General features: G+C 36.8%; 3 protein-coding genes across 6 annotated transcripts; 2 read left to right on the forward strand and 1 right to left on the reverse strand.

Annotated features, from left to right (window-relative positions):
• Nucleotides 1-4,960: 4,960 nt before the first annotated feature.
• Nucleotides 4,961-10,108, forward strand: LOC140981772 (nudix hydrolase 14, chloroplastic). Of its 2 annotated transcripts, none has more exons than XM_073448229.1 (7): nucleotides 4,961-5,244; nucleotides 7,360-7,515; nucleotides 8,008-8,085; nucleotides 8,476-8,568; nucleotides 8,714-8,806; nucleotides 9,067-9,165; nucleotides 9,745-10,108. In XM_073448229.1, the coding sequence occupies exons 2-7, from the start codon at nucleotides 7,459-7,461 to the stop codon at nucleotides 9,979-9,981; spliced, it is 657 nt and encodes a 218-aa protein (XP_073304330.1). In that variant the 5' UTR covers nucleotides 4,961-5,244; nucleotides 7,360-7,458; the 3' UTR covers nucleotides 9,982-10,108. The 2 variants fall into 2 exon arrangements, with proteins under 2 accessions (XP_073304330.1, XP_073304328.1); XM_073448227.1 differs by having other exon boundaries at nucleotides 4,962-5,244; nucleotides 7,410-7,515.
• Nucleotides 10,109-10,453: 345 nt separating this feature from the next.
• Nucleotides 10,454-13,354, reverse strand: LOC140981504 (copper chaperone for superoxide dismutase, chloroplastic). 3 transcript variants are annotated; one of them, XM_073447922.1, is made up of 6 exons: nucleotides 13,028-13,354; nucleotides 12,890-12,916; nucleotides 11,997-12,069; nucleotides 11,696-11,830; nucleotides 11,294-11,496; nucleotides 10,454-10,896 (listed from the first exon to the last, which is right to left on the reverse strand). In XM_073447922.1, exons 1-6 carry the CDS (start codon nucleotides 13,295-13,297, stop codon nucleotides 10,633-10,635), a joined length of 972 nt encoding a protein of 323 aa, XP_073304023.1. In that variant the 5' UTR covers nucleotides 13,298-13,354; the 3' UTR covers nucleotides 10,454-10,632. The 3 variants fall into 3 exon arrangements, with proteins under 3 accessions (XP_073304023.1, XP_073304021.1, XP_073304022.1); XM_073447920.1 differs by having other exon boundaries at nucleotides 11,294-11,511; nucleotides 13,028-13,353; XM_073447921.1 differs by having other exon boundaries at nucleotides 11,294-11,511; nucleotides 13,031-13,351.
• Nucleotides 13,355-15,605: 2,251 nt separating this feature from the next.
• Nucleotides 15,606-17,951, forward strand: LOC140981045 (subtilisin-like protease). Its single transcript, XM_073447266.1, has one exon. It carries the CDS (start codon nucleotides 15,645-15,647, stop codon nucleotides 17,868-17,870), a length of 2,226 nt encoding a protein of 741 aa, XP_073303367.1. The 5' UTR covers nucleotides 15,606-15,644; the 3' UTR covers nucleotides 17,871-17,951.
• Nucleotides 17,952-23,234: the final 5,283 nt, after the last annotated feature.

A 23,234-nucleotide genomic window follows, 5' to 3' on the forward strand; every position in this document is an offset into this window, starting at 1 on the left:
ACGTGGTATCAGTTTGTTGCCATTGCCCGACGTGGAAGAAAGTGGAGTGATGGGGGAAGGGAAAACTGCCGTACAGGATGGAACAAAAGTGAGTGAAGAAGATCAGAAAAAGGCTCTCAACAAATTCACAAAAAAAAGCTACAGCAACTTCTCTGCAAAAATCCCTCTTATTTCCTTGGTCGTTATTTTTATTTCCAACAATCGTTTTCTGTAGATTTCAGCATGTTCATTCAAGTTTATTGTAAAAACTTAATTCGAATTTATAACGGCATAACAAACGTTGATGTTGTTTATGGATTCCCATGTTAATTCAATTATATTTCTCATTCCGTGATCTTAGTTTTTGGAGTCATTTCGAAGGAATTAGAACGAACGATCGAATCGAGAGCCGCAACGTTTGGTAAACGAAGTCAGATAATTTTCACAAATTTGGCACGAACATGTGCCTGGCACGCCCGCAAATTTCGTGATAAACAAGTTGGCACGCCCGATGGGACCCAATGCCTCCAAAGCGCACAGAAAAGAACGAAGGAATTCCCCCATCACAGGGGAAAGGTCATCGCTCACAGGAGGAAGAAACATATGCAGAGGGAAGAACGGTTGAAAGGCTCGTACACCAGTTCGAGGAAGAGACTATAAAGGAAGGAAATGCTGTTTCTGGTGATGGTGGGCCTTCACCGAACTTCATGTTGGCCATGGAGAAAAATATCCGCAGTGATCTCAGAGAAATGACTCAAGCCTTCGCCACTGTCATGATGGAATTTGTGGCAGAGATGAAGGACTGGAAGAAATCTGCAAAAGGCGAAGCGGTTACCCCAGAGAATGATAAACTTCAAGAGAATGACGTTAAGCTACTGAAAGATCAAGGCCAAGGATCAGGGGTTTCGCAAGCAGGTGAAAATCGCCGCTTGGGGGAAGCACGAATTCCTGAATCTGCCAAGGAAGGGAGATACACCCCTCCGCACAAAAGGGATCAGGAGTTGGGGTTGAAATTCCAAAACTGCAGCAACAGTAAACAAATGGCTGGTAACGTGTTCTCTGTGACGTCTCCTAACTTACATCCAGGGATGTATGTTGATGGAGGAATGCGTGGATATTCAGTGCCAGGTTCGGGGAATAACACTCGGGGGGTAATCTATCCTCCTCACCAGTTAAGACAAACTCCAGTGTTGGATTTTGAGATGGTACGTGATGTGATTCAAGAGTTGTATGGCCCAGGAGTGAGGCCAATCAACTGACCAGAATTCCATAAACCGTATCCTGATATTGTGGATCATGATAACCCTTACCCAAGAGGATACCGCATTCCAGACTTCACGTTATACTCTGGGGAAGATGGTCAGTCTAGCGTGGAACATGTGGCCAGATTTACAATTCAGTGCGAGGAGTTAGCAAATTTGGAAAACTTTTCTAACTACAAGTTACGTTTGTTCCCAAATTCCTTGACCAGCACTGCTTTCACATGGTATGCAACACTGCCTCGGAACTCTATTATGACTTGGCATGAAATGGAACGTCAATTCCATACACAATTCTTCCGGACAGTACCTGAGATTAGTATAGCGGAATTGTCAAGGGTGATCCAAAAACCGGGGGAATCTGCCAATGATTTTATTTGTAAGTTCAAGAAGGTGAGAAGCAGATGCCGAGTTTTCCTCCCTGAATCAGAATACGTGAAGATGGCACAGCGAGGACTTGATTTTGAACTTAGAAAGAAATTCCAAGTGATGGAATTCCGTGATTTTTATGAACTTGCTGCCAAAGTGTCAGAGTATGAAGAATTATTAAGAGAAGAGAGTCATAAAAGAAAGTCTACAGTGGGTTCTTATTTCCAAGAAATGGAGGAAGTTGCACTGGCAGAAGTAGCAAATTCCGGATCACGCACTGTCCCTTTATTGAAGCGCAAGAGTGAAGAACTTTCCAAGAAAAACATTCCTCCAGTGCAAACTCCTTATACTTTCAATGCATCAAAGACGGAGGAAATCTTCGATCACTTAGTGAAGGAAAAGTTCATAACATTCCCCCCGGATCACAAGCTACCCACGAGGGAGGAGTTGAAAGGAAGAGATTACTGTAAGTATCACAATTCCTTCAACCATAATACTAATGCTTGTTGGGCGTTCAAGAATGTCTTGCAGGAAAGAATCAACAAGGGAGTCCTGAAATTTCCCGAGAAAAAGGAAGCGATGATAGTGGATGAAGATCCTTTCCCCCGGTAGCCAATGTGAACATGGGCAGTACTGACTTGCGTTTCTTGATCGATGAGAGGAGAAGGAACGGATACGGGGACAGGTCCATCAAACCAAGATTCACCATAAAGAAGTGTTGGTTGCCTCGAAAAATGATATTCGAGGTCAAGGAGAAGAAGACAGAAGTTGTTCACGAAAAAGACCACTATTACAGTGGAGGCGGTCTGCATTATGCTGGGAGGAATATGAGGTATGACAGGGAATCCATGGCCAAAAGGCCGGAGAACCAGTACCTCAGAAGGGGCCCACATCCTTGGTCGGAAGACCAGTACCTCAGAAGAGGCCCACATCCTTGGTCGATGAATGGCGAGAGGAGAGCTGACCGACAGTTATTTCAGGAGACAAGACAGATGCCATCCTTTAAGGGATACTGATAAAAAATATGAGAGGAAGTCCCGCTTTGTTGTTCCTCCTAGAGCAGTTCCCGACGGCGCTTGGAGGCAAGTAGAACATCCAAAGTTTCCAAAACCTCTTTCTCGGACCCAAAAGCGACGTTTGTTGAGGGAAAAAGCTGCTGAGCGCAGGTTGAAGATGGAGGAACCAGGTAAAGAGAAGAAAAAATTTGGAAGGAGGGCCACTGAAGACAATGAGGAAGAAGATGACGATCTGTTATCAGAAGAAGACAGTGAACAGGTCAAGAAGGCTACTATCAAGGTGGGACAGATCCTCGTTTCATTTGAGTGTGCCACTGGCTCGTTAATGTTGCCAGAGGAGTTTAAACGCAAAAGGACATATGAGACCGATGTATTTACTGGAAATCAAAATGGTGCAGAATCCATTCAATCTGATATGGTGAATGAAAGCGTTGGTGTTCTTGTCGATGAAGAGAAAAGAGTATTGATGAAGCGACCCACCAACGAAATGACTAAGCATATCAAGCCACTATACATTGTAGCACACGTGAATGGAAAGCCATTGTCTAGGGTACTAATAGATAATGGGTCGGCTGTGAATATTCTACCCTACAAAATCCTTCAAAAATTGGGCAAGAATGTTGAAGATTTGATTCCTACCGAAGTCTCTGTGGCGGCTTTTACTGGGGAATCTACAAAAACTTTGGGAGTGTTGCCAGCAAACGTCACTGTAGGGTCCCGATCTTCGTTGTCAGCCTTTTTCGTAGTAAATTCCAGTGCTAGTTTCCACGCTTTGTTAGGAAGGGATTGGATTCACACCAATCATTGTGTACCATCATCCATGCACCAGTTGCTGTTGATGTGGAAAGGAGATGAGGTGGAAGTGGTACAGGTTGATTCACAGCCGTATCAGTCTAACTCCAACACGGTAGAGGTTAGATATTATGATGGAGCCTTCGGACCTATCAGAATTCAAGATTACAAGGTGAATGGACAGCAAGGAGCAGTCTACATGGACACCAAGAAAGTAAGGGAAGCAGTTGAAAAAATTATCAAACCCACTGCCATGGTCTCTCCTAGACCCATGGTTCGACCTATTATCGAGGAGGTCGATGATTAAATTTACTAAGGAAGAGATGGAAGTGGCTGCAACTTCCGAGTGGAAAGCCACATTGCAGCAGCTGATGACTAAAGTATAATCTCAGGGATTATGGGACATTGACGGAACTGAAATAATATTTGAAGATGAATTTGATAATAGTGAGGAAACAGAGTTACAGTTGGAAGACATAGTCTTAGCTCCGGCTCAGATGGAAGATCGGCAGCCGGAGACTCAGGACCCTTTAAAAGAGGTGAATCTGGGAACTGTGGAATGCCCTAAACCCACGTATATCAGTGACTTGTTGGGGGAAGAGATGAAATGGGAAATGTGCGAGGGAATTCCGTTTGTTTTGAAAAGGGACATGCGAAGATATAGCCAAATTGGCCCATGGGCCAAACTGGCTACGGGGGCAATTGTTTAGCCCAAATAAATGGGTCATTAACCCAACTTGCAGTTGTTTAGCCAAGGTCTTTGAAGCCCAGGAGCTACAGCCCAAACAGATAAAAAGCCCAAGTGAAATTATAGTGGCCCAATGAAGAAACGTGGTATCAGTTTGTTGCCATTGCCCGACGTGGAAGAAAGTGGAAGAACGTGGAGTGATGGGGGAAGGGAAAACTGCCGTACAGGATGGAACAAAAGTGAGTGAAGAAGATCAGAAAAAGGCTCTCAACAAATTCACACAAAAAAGCTACAGCAACTTCTCTACAAAAATCCCTCTTATTTCCTTGGTCGTTATTTTTATTTCCAGCAATCGTTTTCCGTAGATTTCAGCATGTTCATTCAAGTTTATTGTAAAAACTTAATTTGAATTTATAACGGCATAACAAACGTTGATGTTGTTTATAGATTCTCAAGTTAATTCAATTATATTTCTCATTCCGTGATCTTAGTTTTTGGAGTCATTTCGAAGTAATTAGAACGAACGACAACGTTTGGTAAACGAAGTCAGATAATTTTCACAAATTCCGGACGAACATGTGCCTGGCACGCCCGCAAATTTCGTGATAAACACTATTAAATAATCGATACATTGTTACCTAATACTTTGGTTTCTAAATTTTTAAAAAGTTTTCTAATGGTTCGTTAATGTGGAAAAACACATTTATATTTTCCACTAAAATAATTTTGATCTCCAAACAGTTTTACCTAATACTTTGGTTTCTAAATTTTTAAAAACTCAACATAATTTGTCCACATAAAAATGGATTGATTTGATCTGATTCTTTGTTTTTCCTTGAAAAGAAGAATTCAAGATTACCCTTCAAAATCCACGATATTATTATTTTGATACTAGAATGTCCCTTCTTCTTCCCTCGAAGCCTTTTGCCGTTTCCAGGAGCATCAAATTCCTCAATTTCATCGCGAATTTCCCCACTTCCTCCTCCCTTCCCACTCGCAATCTTCGCAGAACTCGACCTTTCTGTTCAAAAATGGCGGAAACGGAGTCTGCCTCATCCCATTTGACCATCAACCTCCCGACCCAGATCGACCAACCCGTTACCATCGTGGCTGCCGCTGGCGTCTGTGACTCTGATTTCAGGTCTACTAAATTTAGTGTTTTTGCTACTAAGATAAGATATAAATGTTGATGCTGTTGATCTCCAACCTCTAATGATTAGCCTTTTGAAGCCGGTTGCAACCGACACTTGAGATATGCAGGGCAGAACCTATATTTTTGGGTTTGAGCTTAACTTACAGAATTGGGACCAACAATAGGTTTTATTTTTCAAGAGTTTCTCCAAACTAAATTCGTGAAGCATAAATAATAATATAATATTTGAAATATTTGTAATGTAATATATAATTAATATAATATTTGAAATATTTGTAATGTGATCTGAAAGGGTGGTTGTGTGACATAAAAGTACTGTGTAATAAAGTGATTGTGTGTTTCAGAATTAAGTGTTTTGTGCCATGTTGTAACATATAATGACATACAACGGAATATTTTAATGCACAAAACTTTATATAAATAAAATAAGACACAGAATTATGAGCAAATGAACACACTTGTGCGGTGTCTCTTGGCAAAAGATTAACTAGAAAATACTTTCAGTTTACACAAAAACAATACTAGTGAATAAAAGAAAATCTAAATCCCTTAACAAAATGAAGGTTCAAAAGTGTATCCAAAACACATATCAAACCAAATAACTAAAACTACGTATGCAGCGTTTGTGAAGCCGAAAAACTGTTTGATGAACAACACTCTAATCAGTACTGTGATTAGGTGTTGAATTTGCGTGTCTTCAACACTCCACGGCAACACAACAATACGCCTCGACTTGAGCACTTGATTTCTTCGATGTAAAGCTTTAATTCTCGTCCTTGCTCTTCTGGGGCGTCTCTCAATCTCGACTTCTCTCTTATGAGCTTCTTTTGTCTCAGAGACAAGACTTTTGTTAGAAAATAAATTCTTTTAAACAATAATGCTATATCTAAAGTTCTTATCATATATATCTACGGTCTAGAAAGGCAAAACTCTATAATTTAATAAAAACAATATCATCAAAAGGAAAATTTAATTAAAGAATAAATTTTATTCTTTTCATAATCGAATAAGAAGATAAAAAATCTAAATAATTAATCAAATACTACTTATTTTGTCGTTATGACATGTTAGGGATGGAAAACAGTTCAATAATAAGAAATTTATCATCAAATGACAAAGAAAAATGGTAATTCAAGAAATATTCACAAAATCACCCAACTTTTAATGAAATTTCCAAGAAAATTAGAAATAAGAGAAAACTCAAGGCAAAATCTTAGATTTTTCAGAATTTTTTTCCTAATTTCAGAGGATTTTTTAGATTGTTCTGAAAAATTTCCTATTTAATTTAGAGGATCAAGCTAAAGTTGGGAGAATTTCTTCACTCATTCTTTGTAAGTTTTGGTGGTAAGTCGCCAGTCTATTCGGTTCATTGCCTAACAATAAATATTTTTTTGGCCCCTCTCAAAATTGGGCTGTGTCATCTTTTGAGCATTCCCTCAGGTCCGGTTATGAAAATATGGAAGGTGTTCGAATAGAAATGAAGTAAATCTTGGTTGAGGATTAAAAGAAATTCTTGTTTTGTGCTAGAGCATCTAGTTTAAGTTGGTTAGTAAAAATAGAGTCTCTCTGTATCTCAAATGTGTAACTTGCTAATTATTCAAAATCTACTTTGGTACAACTTTAGTTAAGATTTTATTGTTGATTTTTGAATATAGAAGTTTGTCCTGTGTTACTTGCATCTTGAAGCTCAATTTGGTTAATCCACCCTCCTTTAAAATAAGAGGTAACTTCACTTTAAATATAACAGAGTGCTGATATTTCATATTTTGGACCTATACTATACCATAAATTTGAGTAGATGTGTGATTATTTTTCTCATTGATGGATGGATAGAACATACAATGGTGCTGACAGAAGTGCAGTTCTGTGGTGCCTCACAACCTGTTGTCACTGAATTCCGTTATTCAATTGGTTTAGTGCCAATAATATTCTTTCATTCTAATATCTCACCTAACACGAAATTGAATGAAAATTCCATTATCATGCTTTATTAATTTCAAGTGTTAATTGAGTGGGCTCTTTCGTGATGCTTGTTTAGTAGAGATGGTCCGCTCTGGTTTGTTGATCACTTCAGACAAATATAACTTGCTTTTTCCTCAATAGATGGCATAATGGCTGCTCGCCTGGTTTGATCGAGTTATCCACTGTTGCAGGAATGCCATTGAATCCTCCTTATTTAAACAATGGTTGAAAAACATACAAATGGAAACAGGACTTTTGGCTAATGGAGCCATGTCATTAAAGAAAGTGCTCATTCAGGTAGTTACTCAGATAGGCTTTCTAGATGGCAGAGCCAAGGAATATTTTTTAAGCAATATTACTTGCACCTACTCCTTTGTATTGAATGTGTTTTAAAGGAGTTGACTGATTGTTTGAACTATATTACTTTGTACTAAACATGTAAGGATATAAATGTTAATGGCTCCATCCAAAAATGATTCTAGATTAATTCCTTGAATGTAATCAATGCTATAGAGACAAGGTAGGTATTGATGCCGTGTGCCTTCTATTCTTTGAAAGGCTACTCTAATTTTGGTTTAACTATGGTAAAATGTGAGGTGGAAGTGATAATCTCTGTTGGTGGCAGTCCCAAGTTGTGATTGCATTCTTGGTAATCAAGCACTTTTATAATCTTGGTGACTTCGTGTACCAGAAGTTCATATTAAATGCTGGGAAACGTTGTAGGTGTTATGGACCTTTGCAGCTCATTATTCTCAAGATGTCTCACTTCTTTTCATGTTGCTGCAACAGAGTGTAGATATGTTCGGCAGTCGTTTGGGTTTTTTGAAGTTCAAAGCTGATGTAATTGATAAGGAAACGGGTAAAAAGGTATTTCACATTCACGCATTTGGATTGCTCCCAACTCATCCAACTGAATGATTACTCATATCTAAAATTGTCATTCCCCACATTTTTCATTTATGTTCCTATAGTACTATTTTTAGTTACAGTGCAGGATGGATTTAGATGGTCGATGACAAACCAGCTGAGATTGTTAGCCATGAGATCCTTCAATCGGCTGTTGTATTAGTTATTGATTTTGTGGGTCTTAGGTTTTAAAGAAATATCTTTTCTTTTATATATCCCTGTGTTAACAAATATATGATGCTGTGTCAATAGATTTTTTCGTTTATGGTTCTTTTCTTATTATCAGAGGTGCTTCTCTATTTATTTGTCAAATAGAACCCTGCAGATTCATTCATTCACAAATTTGGACAGGTTCCTGGAATTGTTTTTGTTCGAGGACCTGCTGTAGCAGTGCTAATCCTTTTGGACTCAGATGAAGAGACCTACGCTGTGCTGACAGAACAGGTAGTTCAGCCTTATTTTAGTTTCTTTTTTTGGTAATGAAAAATTATTTTAGTTATTGTTAAGTCGTAACTGGTGATAAAACTTTATTTTAATTATCGTTAAGTTTTAACTCTCTCAACTCCGATTCAATTGAATATATTGGAAGGTTAGAGTCCCTGTTGGAAGGCTTATTTTAGAATTACCTGCTGGAATGTTGGATGATGACAAGGGTGATATAACTGGAACAGCCATTCGCGAGGTCTCTCTCTCTCTCTCTCACACACATACGCATGCACATCTACAGCTCTCTTATGAATTGCTTGATGAATTTCAATTTGATGGACTTTAAATCATTGTATTTCAACCATCTCAATTTTAAGGTTTAATGATCAACAACATTATGTTCTCATTTTTGCTCATGGTTCATTCAAAATCATGATGGCTAACATGCAAAAATTCCTATACGCTTCAGGATGATATGGTTTCAAATTTCACATCTTTGTTCAGATGTCTTAACAGGTTGAGGAAGAGACTGGGTTACACTTAAATCTCAATGATGTAATTGATCTCACAGCTTTTCTGGATCCATCAACTGGATGCCGAGTTTTTCCTTCACCGGTATTGCCCTTGTTATATTTGCCATCTATACGTTTTTAAGGGCGTAAAATTCATTTTAGTATACAAGATATTGATTATTAACATATTGTTAAACTAGCTATTGGTTAAATTTTATGCAAATCATCATTTTTGAAGAAATAAAGGTGTATTAGACAGACGGGAAAAAGGTGTATTAGAAAGATTTCTCAATAGAATCTGTCTCGAAACTACTGCATGATTTCATGGCTGCCCTGTTAATTATCTTCATATTCAGTATTGGACTATTACTTGGTGTCATTGTTTATAGAACTATAGAAGTTTTAGAGATGTTCGAAAGAGCAAGAAACAAAGAATCGTGCATCCTTGAATTTCTTGATAGGTTTTCCAGATGTTGAGCCTTACTTTCTCTATGGATAGTCTTGCGATTAATGCGAGGAGTATTCGTTGCAGAAAAATTTACTGCCGCCAAATGTAATATGAAGATTTATACATACGTTTTCTAAGTGATAATATTTGAGCTAGCTATGTATCACATTTGATTCAAGTTATTATTTCATGTTTCTCTCTGTATGGCTGCTAAACCAACTCTTTTGGTAGTAGGGTGGGTGCGATGAGGATCTTGGTCTATTTCTGTATAGAGGAAGAGTCGATAAAGACATAATTAAACAGCTGCAAGGGAAGCAAACGGGTCTTAGAGATCACGGGGAACTGATAAAGGTACATGTAGTTCCCTACAAAACTCTATGGCGGATGACATCCGATGCCAAAGTACTCATGGCGATTGCGCTGTACGAAATGGCCAAAAGGGATGGGTTCTTGCCCCCTCTCAGAAATTGAACATGTCTAAACTGAATAGTTGCGACTTTTCTTTTTCATTGTTTCTTTGCTACGACTGGTTATAAAGAGAGCCCCTTTTGTGAATCTTTATCTTTATTATATTAAACATCTGCAGGAGTTGCGTTGATTTAATTATTTACCCCTTGGGACTTGAGATGGTTTTAAGTATGAAAACATGAACTTATCAATGGTTTCAGGTAAGTGAAAATTTTGGAGAGAGTGATCATATAAGAATATATTATTTAGAAATGAGGTTTTTTCCCCAGGAAAAACGCATGTAATATGACTTGGAATATATGGCCAACTTTGATCGTTAAGTAAACTTTGAGAAAGCGGTAGAATTTCAAAAAAACCAGAGATAACATACGCCAAAATAATCTGTGAAGGATATTATTGACTACGATTTAACAAGATCTTCAAATTATATACATTCATAAATACATATTATATTATATTATGAGTTACTACCAGATTTGCATAAAATAATATTAAAAATTCTCAAATTTGGTACAACCAAACTTCTTTCATCATCTCTGTATACAGATATACACTGATGATTTTCAAATAAAAGTTACATAAGTCGTGAAAGAGTAAAGTATGGAACTCTAAAAGCACAAAATGTAGCAAACATGAAGCGGCTAGATCGAAAGATTAGACCTTGCTTGGTACAAAATCAGCATTAGTTGCTTCCCAAATAGTTGTACCATCACAAGTGCACAACTTTTTGTAGTTCTCACCGACTCCAGCACTTCGAGCCACCACCGCGGCTGCTAGACCATTATCCGACCTATCTTCAGATTCATACACCGCTATGGAACGTCCAATAAGATCAGCTACTCTCAACTTTTCTTTAACACCCGAAAAAAAGGCATCGCCCTTAACATCAACATTTAGTGTTCCCAGGTCACCAAGTGGCTGAAAAAACAAGAAAACAGACACCAAAATTTCAAGAATGTCCATGAAATAAAAAAGAAACAATAATATACATGATACATCATCAATGGAGAGCCTATAAATTTTATTATATCCCTTACAAATACGCAAAGAAAATTTATTTCTCAGGTGTTCTCATTGATCCAAAAGAAATATTTATTCAATTGCAGAGCTACCACAGCCTAGAAAGCACCTCTTAGTTTACTTTAAACCTGGTGAACGAGACAAGTCCAAAAAAGGGGGGAAAAAACCTGGTGAACAAGAATATCTGGCACATTTGGGAAGTATTTAAAATGCAAAATTGCTAAAAAATAAAGAAAACTCGGGCCTCATGCATTTATCAAGTAATATCTCAGTGGTATGAAACAAAATCACAAACCTCTTTATCATAGTTTGTCGGATCGAACACTTTCCCAGTGCTTGCTGCTCCCATGGTCAAATCACCAAATTCATTAATAGACCAACCGTGTTTTCCAGGTGCCAAACCGCTGAAGGTAGCTTCAATTTTAGCCAATTCCATATTCACCTGAGCTAAACGAACTACTCCAAAAATAACTGGACCTTTGAACTCAGCAACAGCAGCTGAAACAAGAAAATCTCCACCACAAAAAAAAAGAGAGAAAAAAGAAAGTCACCTCTTTGTACAATAAATCTTCGATGCTGCATACATATGAGAATCATGAAGACAAAAAATTCCCGAGACACAATTGTTCATGATAGATATTAATTCCAAAACAACAATGGGAGAGATTCAAATTTGAAAGAGACGGTTCACAGTCACCTTCAGGAGTTCCTTGTCCAATTAATCGTGCTTTCCGCCCAGTTTGCTCCAATGCTTCAGTCAAGATCTTCACAGGTGAAGTTGCAAGAACTCGCACAACTTGATTAGTTAAGTCCACATCAATATTTTTAACACCTACAAATACAAGTTTAGGAATGACCAGCAGCTATTGTTTAATTGCCCTCAACGTTGGAAGAAGCTACAAAAGTTAAATGACCAGCAGCTATTGTTTAATTGCCCTCAACATTGGAAGAAGATACAAAAGTTAAACTATAACGTAAAAATTAGCGTTAACCCTCACCATCAACAGTCTGAAGTTTAGTCTTGACCGATTTAACACATCCCTCACATGACATATCCACCATAAATTCAGTCTGTGCAGACATTAGCAATTAAACAGTTACAAATCTGTAGTAAATAATTAAATTACCACCAACAGGCACAGTTATATAGTTATATTATTTGCATAAATATTTAACTGTCAATAATAGAGATAAACACCAACAATACCCAATTTTAGCACATACACAGACATAAATCAGAGAGATGTGGATATCAAATCCACATCTAGAACACCTCTTCCAGAGGAATTAAATATTCTTGGATAACTAACTTCAATCCCTGAGCAATTTCATTTCAGATTGGAAATCCATACACTTGAACAACTAAATATCACTAGCCCACGATCAAATATATCTACTCGAAGATATGGTCAAGGTCTCAAACAATAGATTAAAGGGGATCTCATATTTATCAATGAGAGAATGCATTCATTGACAAGCAGTTCAACAATCATCTCATAACTTCGATACTTGGTGGCAGAAGAATAAAATTGATATCTTTACATTGTCCTTGATTCAGCGGAGCAATCAAATGAAAAAAAACATTAAATTTTATCTACAATTGAGAAAAGCCTAAAATGTTAAAGTTCAGAAAAATCACACCCCTCCCCAGGTTCCCTGTATGAAATCATCCATACTTTTCTAAGGTTCAATGGGGTGACCATCAGAAATATTGTCTACCTTAAAAAAATATCGAATACGATGTAAAAAGATGGATATTTTACCCTCAAAATCTTATCTGTAACACGAGGTATGTTATTGTAGTCAAAATAACAATTACATACGATTTATCAAACCACAGAGCTGGGAGCAACAATTTAATCAGAACTAAGACCAAAAGATTATAACTCACCATCAGCTCCGGTATTGCGGCACCATTCTGCAGGCAAAATCAAGAAAAAACCCAACATAAAGCTTTAAACTTTTGTGCTAAAAAATGCGCTTACAAAACCAAACCCAACAACTTTACCACCTAAATCAAAGATATTACTACCTTGGACCTTGGGTTCTGATCCATTTCAACAGTAGCGGAAGGCGGATGCCCAAAACTCTTGAAAGGACACGATTCTTCGAGCCTGTAATTCGGATTCAAAGAAAAACTGAGCGATCCAAAAGATAAGTTTTTGGATACCCTTTTGAGAGAAGAAGAGCTTGAAAATGAAGAGGAAGAGAAGGAATAGACTGCGGCGGCCGCTGGGACTGCGGCGGCCGCTGCTATGGCTGTTGTTTTTGCTGTCAAAATTGACCGCAAAAAAGCCATTTTCCAGCCTTTTTATGAGCTGCGAGTCTTTTGTTTCCTCATTTCTAAAAATTTCACGTTTTTTCAGAAATTTTTAGGTGAAATTTTCTACACAATTTTTACATGTTACATATCTATTGTACATATTTGTGTACGTAATATATCAAAATTGTATGTATATATATACGCACACACTAGCGAACAACGCATACACATGCATATATAAAATAATAACTATTACGAATCATAATTATTAATAGATTCAATTTATCGAGTTGATTTATAAAATTTTGTTATAGTTTTTAATTATTATTTAGCTAACGATAATATAATTATATTAAATATGAATTAGATATTGTACTTATGAGTAAATTATATGAATGACATTACTTATCTAAACTGATATAATATTTTTGTAAAAAATTAATTTGTGTTACAAATTCAGACTACTAAGAGTCTCAACATTTATATATTAGTATAGATTTGTACATATAAAATGTGAATATTTTAATTTTTAAACTCGATTAGATATTGTAGTTATGAGTAAAATATTTGAAAAATATTATTTATTTAAATGAATATAGTATTTTCATAAAAAGTAATTGGTGTCACAAAGTCGGACAACTGAGGTCTTCAACTTTTATGTATTTGTATTAGTATTAGTATAGATTAGCGAACGACGCACACGTGATGCTTGTGTAAAATAATTACTATTATGCACATGTGATGCTTGTGTAAAATAATTACTATTATGCATATAAATCATGATCATGATAATTAATAAATCGAGTTGATTCATAAAATTTTGTTATAGTTTTTTATTATTATTTGGATAACGATAATGTAATTATTTAAATATATAATTCGTACAGATGATACATGAATTTGTAAATTCTCAAAGTGAATTAAATATTGTAGTTATGAGTAAATTATATAAAAAATATTGAAAGAACCATTTGTGACACATTTTATATTTTAAATGTCTTTATTATGAGTTTTTATAACAATTTATCATAGNAAAAAAAAAAAAAAAAGGAGATGTCTGATTCGATAGGACTACAAAAATAAAAGTTGGTGAAGATCAAATTTTATATTACTAGAAAAAAGGAAATTATATTACTAGATATTTTTATTGTAAAATAAATGAATAATAAGATATAAAGACTCAAATAAAAAAGATAATAAACTAGTTTAAAATTTTGAATTTCAGTAAATTTAAAATATATATATTTTCCAAATGGACAAGATGAACTTCTATGAATTCGTAGAAAAAGAAAGAAACTCAGCGATTAAGAATGGCTTCGATCTATATATGTTTCTTCTCTTCTTCATTTTCACGTTCCATTTCCAACTAGAGTTGAGTACTATCCATTGCAAATCCAACGAAATGTTCGAATTAAATTTTTTAGATCTCAAATAAAATTATTACTTTTATAAAACTCTGAATATCTGCAATTTTTCCTGTTTATTAATTTCTTTTTTTGGTTGTGTTTGATGGTGGGATTATGCTGTGACAACAATTTAGTCTAACATTTCACTGGTTTTTAAGATTTCAAAATCCGTGGGCAAAAACTTGTGTGAGACGGTCTCACGGGTCGTATTTGTGAGACAAATATCTTATTTGGGTCATCCATGAAAAAATATTACTTTTTATGCTAAGAGTATTACTTTTTATTGTGAATATGAGTAGGGTTGACCCGTCTCACAAATTAATATCCGTGAGACGGTCTCATATGAGACCTACTCAAATCCGTGAATAAAACAAACCCTTATTTGATTACATTCTCCAACACTTTAATCAAATAATTAACAACCCAATGTTTATAGGTTGGCCTTCCCTCTTCTCGAGGCAACTGGAAAGCAATGGAGAACTATTTATATTATCATATAATTTATATTCAAAATTGAACGACCTTTGATGACATTTTAATTGGGGAATTAATTGAGATCTCAAATAATGAAGGCCTAGTCTAAGGTGGAATTTGTTCATTCGAAGTACCAAGGTCTAATGTGTGTGTCTATATATATATATATATAGTTTTGATATGCTACACACCTATCGTGCACACTTATGTGAGCACCGATGATGTGTCACTCATCTATTGGATGTGATGAAATATAGAAAAATTGCGCATCCAATAGGTGAGTGATACCTCATTGGTGCTCACATAAGTATGCACGGTAAGCCAACGAGGTGTGCTGCATATCAAAACTCTATATATATTTCAGCCAACGAAATTTGACAATAGAAGAGTACCTGTTTCTGTACGCAAATGAGTTCCAATAATACAGAAAATGTCAACACAAAAGTGGTATTTATTTTTACACAAGCCTGGAATTCGTAGATGAAGAAAGTTGGCGATTAAGAATGGCTTCCATGTTTCTTCTCTTCTTCATTTTTGCATTCCATTTCCATCTAGAAATGGCGCATCAGGGAATCTTACAAACTTACATCATCTATGTCAACTTGCCGGAAGGTCACTTTCCAGGGCAATCACAGGCTCTGGAAAGCTGGTATGGTTCATTTTTGGATGGAATACAGGATCTGAATAGGACGCCGTCTAGTATGGTGTATATGTATCGAAACGTGATCACTGGATTTGCAGCTAAGTTATACCCAAATGAAGTTAAGGAAATGGAGAAGAAAGAAGGTTTTTTGCATGCCAGGCCTCAAGAAAAATACTCTTTACATACAACTCACAGTCCGAACTTTTTGGGATTGTATCAGAATCTTGGTACTTGGCCTGCCTCGAACTATGGAAAGGGTGTGATTATAGGAGTAGTGGACTCCGGAATAACACCTGGACACCCATCGTTCAGCGGTGAAAACGTTCCCCCACCGCCTGCGAAATGGAAGGGGAAATGTGAACTGAATAAAATTTCATGCAACAACAAGGTAATTGGTGCCAGGAATTTTGCAAGCGATGATCCTGGGCCACCTGTCGACTATGATGGGCATGGAACTCACACAGCCAGCACAGCTGCCGGAAACTTTGTCCCTGATGCCAACATATTTGGCCAAGCCAATGGCACAGCATCTGGCATGGCTCCTCTGGCTCACCTTGCCATTTACAAAGCATGTGGCTATGACTGTTACAACTTCGACATATTAGCCGCAATGGATGCGGCAATAGAGGATGGTGTCGACATTCTTTCTGTTTCCCTTGGTACAGATCTTGTTCTATTTTATCGAGATGTTATAGCATTGGGTGCATTTTCCGCCATGAAGAAGGGAATCTTTGTAAGCTGCTCAGGTGGTAACAGCGGACCCAATAAATTTTCAGTGTCTAATGCTGCTCCCTGGATTCTTACAGTTGGTGCAAGTACAATCGACAGAAAAATAGTTGCTACAGCATTGCTCGGAAACAATGAGGAATTTGAAGGTCAGACGCTATACCAGCCGAAGAATTTTCATTCTAGGTTCTGGCCATTAATTTTTCCAGGCATCAGGGGGGACAAAAAATTTAGAAGTGCATCATTATGTCTGCCTGGATCATTGGACGACATTGATGTGAAGGGAAAGATAGTATTGTGTGAGATAGGTGGACCAATAGATGGAGTAGAGAAAGGGCATGTAGTTCGAGATTCTGGTGGGGCAGGGATGATCCTGGTGAATGAAAAACCCGATGGATACACCACTTTTGCTGATCCTCATGTGCTTCCAGCTATAGAAATTACTTACGCTTCGGGAGAAAGGATTAAATCATACATAAACTCAACTTTATCTCCAACGGCTACCATTTTATTCAAAGGGACAATGATTGGAGACAAAACGGCTCCAAGTGTTGCATTTTTTTCCTCCAGGGGCCCCAATCTTGCAAGTCCAGGGATCCTGAAACCCGATATCATCGGCCCAGGTTTGAACATTCTTGCAGCATGGTCTGAATCGGTGGACCAGAACAAGAACGAACGGGCAAGTTTTAACATGATTTCCGGAACTTCAATGTCCTGCCCTCACCTTAGTGGCATCGCAGCCCTGATCAAAAGTTCACATCCTGATTGGTCTCCTGCAATGATTAAATCAGCCATCATGACATCCGCCACCCAAACAAACCTCGACAAAAGGCGTATTCTCGATGAAAGAAACAAATCTGCCGACGTATTTGCCATCGGAGCTGGACATGTGAACCCAACGAGAGCACTGGATCCAGGGCTCGTTTACGACATTTCGACCCATGATTATATCTCTTACTTGTGTTATATCTACAATGAAAAACAAGCCGCAATCATCGTGCAACATAAAATCGATTGCAATGGTTCTAAGTACAAAGGCTTGCCTGAAGCAGAGCTGAACTATCCGTCAGTTTCTTTGGAGCTAGGATATCACGAAAGACCTGTATATTCCAGGACTGTGACAAACGTTGGCGATGCAAATTCAGCGTATCATGTCAAAATCGAAAGAGTCCCAGAAGTGAACTTGACCGTGGAACCTGAGGTACTTACCTTTACGAAGGTGAAAGAAAGGAAGACGTATAAGATTTACTTTAGTAGACATGAGTTCAAGGAAATTGAGTCTTACGTTCAAGGATCCATTACGTGGGTTTCTCCCAAATACTCGGTTAGAATTCCGATTTCTGTAAAATTGGTATTATGAACCACAAAAATTGTATGTTAGAGATACGTTTTTATTGGTCTATTATGTCTCTTATTTTTTTCATGGTAATAAGTTTAGAATTTCCATATTATGTACATTTGAAATTAATATTATTTTTAACACTGATTTTAAATTAATCTCGATTAACACATATAACTATAAAAAAAATTAAAAAAACCAATCTAGCTCGGCTCAGAGTAGTTGTTATGGTAAGTTACACGGGTTTTCGATAAATTAATGAGTGTTATTGTTAAGATTGTTACTTGAACATAATTCATTTCCAAAGTTAGCTCAAAGAAGACGATTGACCAAATCTATATATGCAACTTCCAGGAATTTTAAACAACTGATGCGCGGAACAAGTAACACATCAAGTTCATATATACAACTTCCTGAGATTTTATCTAACCGATATGTAATAAGTAACATACCCACTCACGCCTAATAATGAATATCTGGAGCATGAAATTTATACGTGTCCTGACTACGGACAGTCCAATACATAACGATGAAACATGAGCTCTGATATCATGCTAAGATTGCGACTTGAACATAATTACTTATATATGAAGTTTTAATACTAAGACCAAGACATGCCGCCACAGCGTAATTTATGAACATTTTAAAGCTTTAATTAATTTGTCTTTTATCTCAAGTGGAATCCTGCAACTACTGCTTTAAATTGAGCTGAGCAATTTCAATTATTCACCCAAAAAATAAAAATAAAAATTACGAATATATTTTCTTAAATTTTTTGATTTTTACCATTAATTTTGCAGTTCCCAGTGTACACCACCTCATAAATTTTTGTATCGTTATAGCTTGAATCAAAATTTAAATTTACAAGCATATGCAGAGTTTGTAGTTCATTTTTCTTTTCCCTGATTTTGCAGCGTACAACCACCACGGTCATATATCTGCTTGCCGCCTGGAAAGAATATGGATAGCAATTTTCTTCAATTCTTATGTTTTCTGCGGGCAATTTTCTTCTCAAGTCCAGAATATAGATAGGACAATATAAATATCCTGGCAGGGAAATTTTGAAGAACCAAATCCAGGCTCCTAGCTTTTGAATATGGCAGTGCGAGTCACTTTAATGTATGCTCTCATTTCAATTTTTGTTAACTTCCCTGATTCATAATTCGGCAATGGATTCCCCGCCAGGGTCGAAAAAAGTGAGCTCAAGACAAAGATTGTGCATGTGAAGAAACCCGAGGGCCGTGTAGTCTCTACCCAATCCGAGGACGTGAAAACCTATCACGAGTCGTTTCTGCCTGTTATGGCTATCGGTTCATCCGAGGAGCAAAGCTAGAAATTGCTCTACTCATACAAGAATGTCATCAGTGGTTTCTAGTCAAGACTTACCGCTGAAGAGCTTGAGCCCATGAAGGAGAAAGATGGGTTTGTTTCAGCAAGCCCCTAAAGGATTCTACATCCTCTAACAACACATTCTCCCAAGTTTCTTGGATTGCACCTAGAAACAGGATTTTGGGAACAGTCACATTTTGGCAAGGATCATTGTCACGCCCCGAGCCCGGGCCCGCGTCTGCGTGACTGAACAATGGGCCTTTATAGCAACTACTTCGTATTCGTCTTCGCTTTACGAAAATGATTAACCCAAGTTGCTATAGAAGTCCATTGTAAGCCATTATAAACTCATTTTAAATCTTTGATTTTTCATATGTGGGACAAGGGTATCACAATTACCCCTCCTTCAGAACGCGACGTCCTTGTCGCGGCCTGACCCCTCGATCCACCAGCACCGAGAATCTAGAGGTGGCTCCTACAGGTTCAAGAGGTGGCTCCCGTCATGTAGCACTTTGCCCCGCAGGTTCAAGAGGTGGCTCCCATGCACGTAGCACTTTGCCCTGCATAGCACTTATTTCCCGGTGTTCCATGCCGGTGACCGGCTCTGATACCATTCTGTCACGCCCCGGGCCCGGGCCCGCGCCTGCGTGACTGCACAATGGACCCTTATAGCAACTACTTCGTATTCGTCCTCGCTTTACGAAAATGATTAACCCAAGTTGCTATAGAAGTCCATTGTAAACCATTATAAACTCATTTTAAATCTTTGATTTTTCATATGTAGGACAAGGGTATCACAGTCATCATAGGAGTTCTTGACACACCGATATTCCCCAGTCATCCTTCGTTTAGCAGTGAAGGCATGCCACCTCCAACTGCTAAATGGAAGGGTAAGTGTGAATTCAAGGCAACAGTGTGCAACTAGAAGCTTATTGGGGCAAGATCATTTGATGTGGGATCTATGAACTCGAAAATGTGCAGCCAAGTTCAGTCTTGTACCAAGCCCAAGAATTCGAAAATTTGAACACATTCAACAACGACTTTGCAACAGCCTATAATGGTCGATTTTCGAAAATGCAGCGACATTCAGATTGTAATAGCCACTTTGCATCCATTTAACACCATTTTTAGCAAGCCTATGATGACCAATTTGACCCAAACTTGTAACAGCTCAATGGTGATTGAATATGGCCTTAAAAGTGATGATCAATGGCCTTAAAATCCTGTCCATTCAGCTGACCATTCTCTCCCTTTAAGTACCACCTTGAAGATCCAGCAAATTAAATCACACCAAAACCTCACTATAATTCAAGCAAAGAGGCTGCCAAATTCAAAGCATTCAGGAGAATTTTCTTCAAAGCATTTCTGTCAAAGTTTTGTCCATTTTTGAGCAATTTTTTATATTCAAGTCCAAGCAAAGTAAAGTCCGAGCTCGAAGAAGTTTCTGTCCAACTTTCGAGACAAAAAACTCAAATTTTCCAACAAGTGGAGCATAATTTGGTAAACGGACTCATGTTTTAAAATAAAAATGTATGTTTTATCTCGATCGTGCATAATATGTTTTCTTGTACTATTCGACCTTTGTTCGGCCCATTTGATTTGATAAGAATGTTCATTTCGTCACAAACATGTTATAAGTTCAAGAGAACTAATATGATTCAAATTAAAAATGGTTAAGGAAAATATTCCGAAACATGATAAGTTACGACAAATTATTACCCTGATACGATGAGTAATAATAACCGATATATAACTTCACCTTTTAGATAAATTACATATTGAAGATTGATCATTAAACCATAGAAATGAGATGAAGTTCAATGATATACATACGTATATATACAAGGTTATGTTATGATTCTGCCATGTATCATAAGTTTTAAGTTCTATATATATGTGGTATATTATATTATTTATATGTTCGATCGACATACATTTGTTGAGTATTTCTTAAAAATACTGACCTCTTACACTCTTCTCCTCATATAAGAACAAAAAATAATTAGATGAAGAGGAATAAGAAAATTTTTTTGGGTTGGTGATAAATATTAAGCTCAAGATCATGCAATTATTTTAGTTTTTCTTTAGTTAAATTGTTATTGCTTATCCACTTTACGCGTTTTGACTTCTGCATTGTAAAGACAATGAACTATTTTATGAAATAGACTTGTTTTGGTTATTTGATTACCACGAAGCTTGTTGTTTTACAATGTTAAACAACACCGGAGTTATGTGCTCCGGAAATGGGGCGTGACACATGCCTCATCATGCACATGCATAAGGAAGGGAATTATGCAGCGGATCATTTGGCTCTTGAGGCACATGTTCATAAATTTGCCAAAGCTTATGATGTGAATAATATTTCTAGGGACAACTTGAGCTGTATAAAGCTAGATAGAACTGCTTTACCTATTTAGGCTATAAAAAGTCCTGGTTGTGGTAATTCATTGGAGGTTTGGATTAGTCCACCCCTACTTTTTGAGATATATATACAGGTTGGGGTGTTGGGGTCTGCCAAACCCTCAAACCCAGCCTGATGGTGTTTTTTTAAAAGAAAAAAAGACTTGTATCTCACGCCTGATCTATGATATCTTTGCTGGGAAATGTCCACATAATTTGGCGAGTATGATATTGATAGACTAGCAACCTCGTCATTAAATTAAGATTAGTTGACTTTATTGACCAATGTAATAAAAAATCGATAGTCGATCGAGAATGTTATTTCGTAAAATTTAAATAGTTTATATCAGTTGGCTAATTCTAATCCTCAAAAATAACATAATCAAGGTACGTGGGGTTGAATTCCTCAAAGTTGATTAAGAAATTAGACATCGCCTACTTGCTTATTTTAATTTGAAAAGAGGAAAAAAATTTGCTTAAATTCATGAATATTTTTATTGACATTGAATACACAATTTAGATTGCGTTTAGATTGAAATATTTAGATTTGAAATGAATATTTGAAAGACTGATTTGAAATAACTTCATATTGTGTGAAATTGAAATCCACCACAATAACTCAAAGAGGGTAAGTAAAATTACTTGGAGATTTGAAATTCATTCTCAGGTGGATTTACCGAAACAAGTTAATTGACTTGTTATTACTTGAAATCTTTAGTTTCAAATTCATTAATATAAATGTAACACAATGAATTGCAGAAAAAGAAAAGGTCAATAATTGCATGCCTTTAAAAGTCTAATTTTTTTTAATGGAAAATTCCATTTATTCTCAAGTGACATATCTTTGTTTCATTTCTTAATGATGCAATTTGAATTAGTAAAAAATATGTATCGCATACGCGTGTTTATACTCGTAAGTGAAATTAATTGGACACGGTCACCAATAAATTATTTTTATTCAATCTGTATTTTTTGCAATCACTTGTAATATTTTCACAAAAACTCACGTGAGACAATATTACGAGTCAATTTTGTGAAACAAATATTCTATTTGGGTTACTCATGAAAAAATATTACTTTATATGCCAAAAATATTAATTATTTTTTTATTGTAAATATGAGCATGATTGACCCGTTTCACAAAGAAATATTCGTGAGACCGTCTCATAAGAGACTTACTCTAATATTTTAGAACCCTACTAATTCGACTTTACCGTCTCATAAGAGACTTACTCTAGACTCTAATATTTTAGAACCCTACTAATTCGACTTTACCGTCTCATAAGAGACTTACTCTAATATTTTAGAACCCTACTAATTCGACTGACTCCACTTTGGAATAAATTCCACTTATAATACTAAGGTTGAACCAAATGATTCAAGCTCGATTTCTAATATTTCTAATTCGAGTCAGAAGTTGAATATTCAAAACCAACTCAAGATCAAGCTCGAATACAAAGATAAATGCAGCATCCATGAGTTCGGACCCCTAATCTCTCCTGTGTCTGACCTTGTGAAAATTCATGCAAAAGCATCTGACCAAGTCGATTCCTTCAGCGACATAGTCACAGGAACAAGTCTTGGTCGGCAATGACGTTGGAGTACTTAGTTATGTAATAATAACATTGAAAACTCAAAGTTAAGGACGAAGCACTT

Source organism: Primulina huaijiensis, chromosome 7, assembly GCF_012295235.1.
Source record: "Primulina huaijiensis isolate GDHJ02 chromosome 7, ASM1229523v2, whole genome shotgun sequence".
Classification (NCBI taxonomy): Eukaryota; Viridiplantae; Streptophyta; class Magnoliopsida; order Lamiales; family Gesneriaceae; genus Primulina; species Primulina huaijiensis.

Bases quoted from the DNA above. Each gene is read 5' to 3' on its own strand.
- LOC140981772 (XM_073448227.1), top strand. From the start codon at position 5,000: ATGTCCCTTCTTCTTCCCTCGAAGCCTTTTGCCGTTTCCAGGAGCATC. The intron at 8,086-8,475 runs GTATTTCACATT...AAATTTGGACAG, and splicing joins ATAAGGAAACGGGTAAAAAG to GTTCCTGGAATTGTTTTTGT. The intron at 8,569-8,713 runs GTAGTTCAGCCT...ATATATTGGAAG, and splicing joins ACGCTGTGCTGACAGAACAG to GTTAGAGTCCCTGTTGGAAG.
- LOC140981504 (XM_073447920.1), bottom strand. From the start codon at position 13,297: ATGGCTTTTTTGCGGTCAATTTTGACAGCAAAAACAACAGCCATAGCA. The intron at 11,512-11,695 runs GTGACTGTGAAC...TTTGTGGTGGAG, and splicing joins TGGACAAGGAACTCCTGAAG to ATTTTCTTGTTTCAGCTGCT. The intron at 10,897-11,293 runs GTTTGTGATTTT...TTGTTTTTTCAG, and splicing joins CGACAAACTATGATAAAGAG to CCACTTGGTGACCTGGGAAC.
- LOC140981045 (XM_073447266.1), top strand. From the start codon at position 15,645: ATGGCTTCCATGTTTCTTCTCTTCTTCATTTTTGCATTCCATTTCCAT.